This window comes from Suillus plorans, assembly GCF_016647745.1.
Source record: "Suillus plorans strain S12 chromosome Unknown HD556scaffold_81, whole genome shotgun sequence".
Lineage (NCBI taxonomy): Eukaryota > Fungi > Basidiomycota > Agaricomycetes > Boletales > Suillaceae > Suillus > Suillus plorans.
This window is the reverse complement of record NW_024537465.1, coordinates 1-7,809: the sequence shown is the minus strand read 5'-3', so window position 1 is coordinate 7,809 and position 7,809 is coordinate 1. Positions and strand designations below refer to the sequence as shown.

Genomic DNA, 7,809 nt, shown 5'->3' with positions numbered 1-7,809 from the left:
ATAATTTTGTTATGATCATCATTGGGGATAAGACCATCAAAAACCGGGATAGAACACTGGGATAAAAATTAATTTACGAGTACGGATGAGAATAGTTCCAAATTCATACTTGTAATAGATCTTCGAAGTTTCGGGCGGCCATGTTTGACATATCGGATGTATTGGAAGAGAATCGTCTGATAGTCGCTGGCCCGAACGGAGGGACCTGTCTATACCTGTTAAAGTCGAGTATCAGCCTGGCAAGTCATCATCAAATAGCTATTCGACGAGCCTCTTATCAAGTTCATGCACCAAATCCTTATTTAAGGAGGTGAGAATTCTAAGCAAATGCACTAGAAGCATACGCCATACTCCAAGCTCAAACTTGTGGAGAAGATCAACAACAAGCGCAATAAATATGTTGAATCCAAATGGACCCAGGCGGTCCGACAAAACGTTCTGCTCAGGGCGATTAGTATAGGCAAGGAAAAATGTAGAATCATGCTCACAGGGGTCGGAACCCACGACTCAGGCTTAAGAAGAGCCTCAACCACTGTGCTGTCTACGCCGTAATGCTTCTCATAGATTTGGCGGCGTGCAGCAGTCACAAGCTGACTCCTCGTGGTATCCGATCGTGCATGAGTGCGACGTTGTGCCCTGTCGCGAGCCATGCCCAGGCAGTGAAACCTGTTTGTTGGCATAAGACATCGCGAGCATGGACAACCTCCCAGCTGCCGGATAGTGGCAACCAAGACCCTAGCTTAAGTGAGTATTGACGTCTACAGATGAATATTCACAACTCGCTTTTCAGGATAGTCTGCAGAATAGGTGAATATCCGGGGGTAAAACCGGTGTTTGACGCCGTCACAACACACAATCATGATCCCGTGTTCATACGCTTCTAAGAACTCGTCATCAAGTAAAATTTTCCATTGTGCTTGAAACATTTAACGATGACAATGAGTTGTGCATTCGCGGCCGACTCCTTTCCCTTCAGTGTAAATCCCCGCAAAATCTTTGAACGAATCCGGAAGCTGTAAAATATATCAGTCTGGATGAACATGAGACTAATTCACGACAATCGTCATACCTTCTGAAAATAAGCTACATGATTACCCAGATTACATGATGGTTTACATCGGCGATACTTCGATTCGTTACCAAAGTACATATACACTGGCCAAAGCTTCGCGTTACCGAACGTGGTAAGCTGCGTAGCATCTGACCAGAACATCAATGCAGCAATCACACGGGGAAGTTCGCACCCCATCTCTCCAGGTAATTCCTGAAGCTCGCGGTGAGCATCTATGAAGGCAGGCGATGTGTACAATTCGCCTTGAATATTCACTTCGTGTGGAAGATGAGGCGGGCTCCAGCGCAGTTGATATGGCTCGTAGTGAAAATATTCATTGTCGTGAGCGTTTGTGAGCTTTTCCCGGATAACAGACACGAGAGACCGATGGTAGAGATCTGCTGAGACATAAGATCGAATATCTGGCTGAGCTGTTGTTCGAGCAAAAGGAACATCGATGGTCACTTGAGTTTTATGCCATCCAGCATCTTCATCCTCCCATTCTTCTCCCTCATCGCCGACACTCGCACCTAATTGCGAGTCTATCTTGTCCCAGTGCGTATGCCGCACATCGTCTGGATCATAGTCTGCACATCCGACGATATTGAGCAACTCCTTGAAGCTCTGATGTGATTTTTGTGCGCTGCCGTTCCAATACCAATGACCAAGCTTGAAGGATGATTCGTTGGGGTACGGATGAAAGGAATTGTCGCGAGGCATTGCAGCAGTTTCTGAGGCTTCTAAAGTAAGAGTGGGGATAGAACTGATGTCTCGAAGCGTTAGAGACTCCTCCAGGTCATGACTCGGCGGTGTTGAAGAGAAGAATTGGCGTACTAGGCCAAAGATATTCCTTGATGTGCGGAAAGGAGCAGCTTTCACCGAAGAGGAAGCTCTGGCAGGCATGGGTGGGCCGGTTTCTAATTGACGTGAAACATGTCTAGGGGCGCTAGGAGGAGGCTGAGGGAGCACATCCTCATATTGTCTAAAGCGGAGGGGCAAAGGAACATCAACACGACGGCTTCTACGCTGCGCTAATGATAGACCATTGTCTACTTCCGTGAACGAAGTTTCGAGTCGAATATTGGATGGTGGGATTTGTGCATCGGCTTGCAACAAAGAACCCGCACACGACACTGTGATGGCTGATGAAGTCCGCAAGACCTCTGCATCAAATGGCTGGTCGGAAGAAGATGAGGGGATTGGCGGACAGCGGACCTGCGTACTCGAAGATGCCGTGCTAGCGCGCACATCCTGTTTTCCGCCGTTGGCAGACAGTCGGGACCGTTTTACAGAACCAAATAAATTCTTTGCTTTCGATAAAGCAGAGAATAATCGCTTCTTGCCTTTTGTGCACGCATGTTGATGCTTGGTATAGGAACCCGCTTGAGTAAACTCGCGCGTGCAAGCGCATTTGAACAGCGTCTGCGATGGACCAACCATGGATCTGCTAAAGGAACAAGGGAATAGGGTTCAGCCAGCAGCAAAAGATAGTATTCAAGTGGGACCTACGATTTGTCATTAAACGTAATAGGGCTAATGCAGGGACGAAGACAGCCAGTGTAATTACTGTCCAGCGCCATTATGAGCTAAATCCCTGGCGGATTGACATGGGGCTGGCGCTCTTGGTGGCGACCGGCCAGCACGATCAGAATGGCTTAATATGACGATGACGAAATAATGTCAAAGCACAACTATATAAACACTATTCAGGTTATTTTCTACACAGCCTGATATGTCCATACCGTCTTCTCCGTCTTCTGAATGTTCGATGCTCGATTCCAGAGAATTCGAAGTCGATCCAAAGGTCTTGGAGATGCTAGTGAGGGTTCTCACATGCCGCCATGGCATACTTCATTACCACGTGCAGACGAGGGAACTGGCAACATTTCAATGGTCAATGAATTTGTATCATGAAAAGGGGTTCTTTACTCACACGTACACTATCTACAGGCCTACCGACCGATACAGGCGGAAAATACACCCTTCATTATTCGAGGCATACCGCGAGGCACACATATTTCGCTACCCGTGTTGCTTTTGCGCGACAGGTGGAAGATATGTGGAAGTATCGATATTTCGGCGCCCTGAAGGGGTGTGCCGGGGGGAGTACGTCTCGGAATGTGCAACAAGCAGCTGCGGCTACATGCGTAAGTCGATTTACACATACAGATGCGGTAGATAAACTAATTTTTCAATTTAGTGAATATCGAGAAATTTTATGGTAGAATCTACATACCCAAGGTATACTATCCTCGGAGGTGTGTGCATTCTGAGTCGTGCACGCCCTCCTATGTTTACTGATGCCTGCACTCCTACCGTATGACCAGAAATCAATATGAAGAGGCTGCTGGCTATCGCCCAGAACGATGTCGTCTACCTCAGCATATTCCTAATGTCGAATACGATGTGTAATGTAACGGATATAGGAGCCGTTATGATAAACTGAGGAGGACATAGTACAAATATAAGCATAGCGTCTCCTCAATGTTTAGGAATATACACACCGTTGTTCCTATGTTGTCATTCAAGACTTCTTCGAAGCTCAGCATCCTGCAATTTGCACCAGATATTGATCTGAAGCAACCATATAGAATAGATCGTATCTCACCATTACCACAGGTGCAGGATGTACTCATAATTACTTCAGAGCGCAAGTGAAGTCATATCTCTACGTAGAGTGTACAAATTTGGCGCTCATCAAACTTGCGCATAGGCAGGCTATTGTAAATTTGTAACTGTATGTCTCGTAACTTGTACTTGTTGTATCGTAACCATATCGTAATTCAATGATACTGTACGTGTATACGTTTCTGGTGATAGAAAAGGGGAAAGACGAACAATGCCGAAAGTGGGGTAGTATTTATAGTGATTGACTTTGAGAAATTAAACTCAGCCAGCAGCACCCGAAGTACCACTTCACAATCGTCATTGATTTCCAAATTTGACAATGCCATGATGTAAGCAGTGCGCAAGCTCCTTATGCAAACGTATGTAATGAATGAGCTGATGGATATTTTATTTGGCCATCTACGCTCAGATAAGGTCAGGTACCTGAGTATCCACATAGAATAAGAGGTCTCGGATCACTAAGAAAGGATAAGCACGTATGAGAGTGACTTCGATAACATCTTGACCTTATCTTCATTTCAACTTACACCGCGCTGTCGAAAGCACGATATCGGCACGCCATTCGAACACTGTTTGACAGAGAAGAGGAGAACAAAGTGTACTGTACAAACATCTCATATTGTAATTCATTGTGAACGTCCAAACGTGAAAGGATTGTTTGTACTAATAGTATAAGTGCAGTCGAGCCTGATCGATATTCGTACGAATCATACAAGGTCTGTGATACATTTTGGTGAAACACAAAGGGATATAAAGATATTTGTGCCTGATAAGCACTGTGACTGACGGCTTATGCAGTAGCGTTAAATATATGACGACGCACCCTTTTACCATGCTCCTTCTTGGGCCATGGAGGTATTCCTACACCTCATCTTTCGTAGTTAGATGTACGCTCATACCAAACCAAAATACAGACTGAAATAAATACAACGCGGTTACCATAAGTCAGTGTTAGTGTGAGAGTTGATTGATTCGGCATCCATGTGCTCCATGTAACGACGCACTTCCTCTGGTAGATGTTGTGGCAGAGTTGGGCGTGGTGATGAATCAGAATCTGTAATGGCCCATCAACGATCAAAGAGACTACTGCAACCAGTTTGTACTTACCGCTGTGTTAAGACCATGCACAAAGGGTAGGACTGATTCCAAGGGGCTTGGCTTCAGCTCGTGCGCTGTGCCCCTTACCCGAGTATGTGCCCTTAACTTCAGAATGAAGTCCAGAGAAAGTCCAGTGAAGTCCGAAGGACTTCCGGAGGAGCGTGGGAAACTTCGGAAGGACTTTCCGGACGAGTGTGAGAAACTTCCGGATGAGTGCGGGAAAGTTCCGGAGGAACTTCCGGAAATTACGATGGAGTTTCGTCCTGACGGGGATATGTATAATGGCTACTCAGGACATGTCCTGAGTAGAAGGAAACAGAGGAAAGGCTGCAAGGACAAAGTCCGAAGCAGAATAGGTCCGGAGGACCGCGGGAAAGTTCCGGAGGAACTTCCGGAAACTTGGAGGATTGGAGGAATGGTGGATCGGAGGGTCGGAGGGTCGGAGGAGCGGAGGAGCAGAGGAGCAGAGGAGCGGAGCTCCGGCCTAGGGAATTCCTCCCTAGGCCTGAGATGGATGATTACTAAGTTTGGAGGAATAGAACTGTTACGAGGACTTAGTGTGAAGACTAGTGCAAGGACTAATATGTGTATGATATTCAGACTGAGGAAGTACAAAGATTCTACAGAGTTTATATACTACAGAGGACTTAACGGAGAGTCAGTCAGCGCAGTCCGAAGCTATGCGAGGCTGTGGACGGAGGATGTAGAAAAGTCAAACACTAGTCTATCGGAAAATAGTAAATGAAGACGGAGATGAAGACATAGAAAAATCAAACTGGAAATGAAACGAGGTACGGACAATGAGGAAGTCTAACTCAAGAAGGAACATACAAAGGGATAAGGCACGGAAGATAGACGCGGGTCGGATCCGGAAGATAGACGTGGGTCGGATCCGGATGTTCGGAAGTCCGGAGACAGGTGATTACCATAAGGGGATGGGCGCTGATTTAAGGTTTGGGTTCGGACATGACAGATAGGTCGGATCCGGAGATCCGGAGATGTGGATATCAGATCTGGTGTCCGGATATCAGATGCAGGAGTACAGGGATCCGGATGGATAGAGGATTGGGTCTGGAGACATGGACAGGAGGTCCGGAGGTCCGGATGAGGCGTGGGAACATCGTCGGATGTTGGTCTGGAATGCGGGATATGACAGCTGTCAGAGTAGGTTGACGCAGGGGAATTTTCAAGGGCCAGTGTATAAACAGCCGCCTCAGCTTGGGCACGACACATCTTTGCCCGTAAAAATATTAGCTCCGATTGAGCATTGCGATGGTGAGTATGGTATCCTCCAACATCAAGGTACGTTGCCATGAGTCCTGCCTGCGTGGATAATTCCACTTTGCGTGCCTCTTGGAGGCAGATGGTGACCCATGTGCTCTGCAGACTGAACGAGGGGTCATCGGACTTCAAAGAATGTAAGAGCAACTGAGAATATATTGAGGATAACACTGACATTGATGGTTACCAGTGTTCGTTGTTCCAGGTGCACAAGGGCAAACTGACCAATGGCCGAAGGAGAGCTGTTAAGAACGTGCTCAAGGGTCGGATCCGAAGGGCTTGGCTTCAGCTCGTGCGCTGCGCCCCTTACCCGAGTACGTGCCCCTAACTTCCGAGGGTTGTCGAACGATGTCCGAAGGTTACCGGACGATGTCCGGAGGGCGTCGGGCGATGTCCGGAGTCCGATGTCCGATGCGCGGGAATTCCGGCGGACGTTCGGAAACAAGAGATAAGACTAATCCGGACGAAGTCCGAACTAGAAAGGAAACAGCGGAGGACTACCAGAGGTAGAGGCGGAGGTGTCAAGTCTATAGGAGTCGATCCTAAGACGAGCGGAGGTCGACGAGAGAGAAACTCAAGTCGGACGGAGGAGAGAATGAGCAGAGTCTAATATGATATTCGAACTGAGGAAACTACAGAGATTGTACAGGGGTTTATATACTACTGAGGACATAACGGAGAATAGTAAGTGCAGTGCGAAGCTATGTAAAGCTATGAAGAAAACATATGGTACGACTATCACTAGTCTATCGGAACTTAGTAAAATGAAGACGGAGATGAATGAGGAACGGAAAATAAAGCGTACTAACTGATAAGGGAAATACCAAAGGGATAAGGCGCGGAAGTTAGACGCGGGTCGGATCCGGACGATACATAGAAGTCGGCCGGATCCGGAAATCCGGAAATGATGAGTGTGATAGGTCCGGGTCCGGAACGCGGGATATGACAGTATCCCCCCTTTAGGGCCGAGCCCACGAGGCTTCTGATTCGGAAGTCCGGACCGGACTTTTATGAATGCGAGATGATGGGCGGAGCTCGTAAAAATAGCACTGAGCATATAAGTAGGCCGGGGCGCCCATGAGACGTCTAAAACTTTCCCTTTAACTCCTATTACTGCTTTTAACATGTCTAACTCCACTTCCGGCAACAAGAAGACCGCCCGGCAGGTTCTCGAAGAGAGACAGGCGGAAATGGCGGCCGAAATTGCGCGGCTTGAGGCGGACGCTCGGAGAGAGGCGGAGGAAGAGGAACGCAAACGCAAGGAGGCGGAAGAGGAACGGAAACGGATGGAGGAGCAGAAACGGAAGGATATCGAGGAGACTCGGAAGAGGTTGGCTGAGCGCGAGCAGGAGCGTTTGGCAAAGGCTAGGATGGGTAATGTGTCGGAGGTGAGTCGGATGAGGTTTTTTGCGTTTTTTCCGGAGTTTAACAATTTTTAGTCCTCCGGTCCGGCGGATCCGGAGGTTGCGTGTGAGATGTGCGTCCTTAGGCGCAAGATCTGCACCTGGGCAGTAGCGTCTAGGACGCCTAGGGTGAGTTTTTCTGTTTTGTCCGGATCCGGATGACTACTGATGATTTCCGAAAGATCCGGACGTGTGACCAGTGCCGCGCGTCTAAGGAAAAGTGCGTCGGCGGAAATCCGCCTGTCAAGGCGCCGGCCGGCAAAGGCAAAGGCAAGAAACGCGCGCGTCCGGAGGGATCTCCGAGCCCCAAGGGCAAAGGAAAAAGACGTCAGCGCAGTCCGGAGGACA

The 7,809-nt window shown here is 48.1% G+C and overlaps 2 protein-coding genes across 2 annotated transcripts; one reads left to right on the top strand and one right to left on the bottom strand.

Moving 5' to 3' along the window:
* Positions 1-2,892: 2,892 nt before the first annotated feature.
* On the top strand, positions 2,893-3,497 carry HD556DRAFT_1312848 (uncharacterized protein; the record flags this gene model as incomplete). Its single annotated transcript, XM_041300728.1, has 4 exons — positions 2,893-2,944; positions 3,002-3,157; positions 3,277-3,309; positions 3,379-3,497. The coding sequence occupies 4 exons, from the start codon at positions 2,893-2,895 to the stop codon at positions 3,495-3,497; spliced, it is 360 nt and encodes a 119-aa protein (XP_041154605.1).
* Positions 3,498-5,501: 2,004 nt separating this feature from the next.
* On the bottom strand, positions 5,502-6,731 carry HD556DRAFT_1448889 (uncharacterized protein; the record flags this gene model as incomplete). Its single annotated transcript, XM_041307506.1, has 5 exons — positions 5,502-5,552; positions 5,609-6,184; positions 6,234-6,512; positions 6,560-6,664; positions 6,720-6,731. The coding sequence occupies 5 exons, from the start codon at positions 6,729-6,731 to the stop codon at positions 5,502-5,504; spliced, it is 1,023 nt and encodes a 340-aa protein (XP_041154604.1).
* Positions 6,732-7,809: the final 1,078 nt, after the last annotated feature.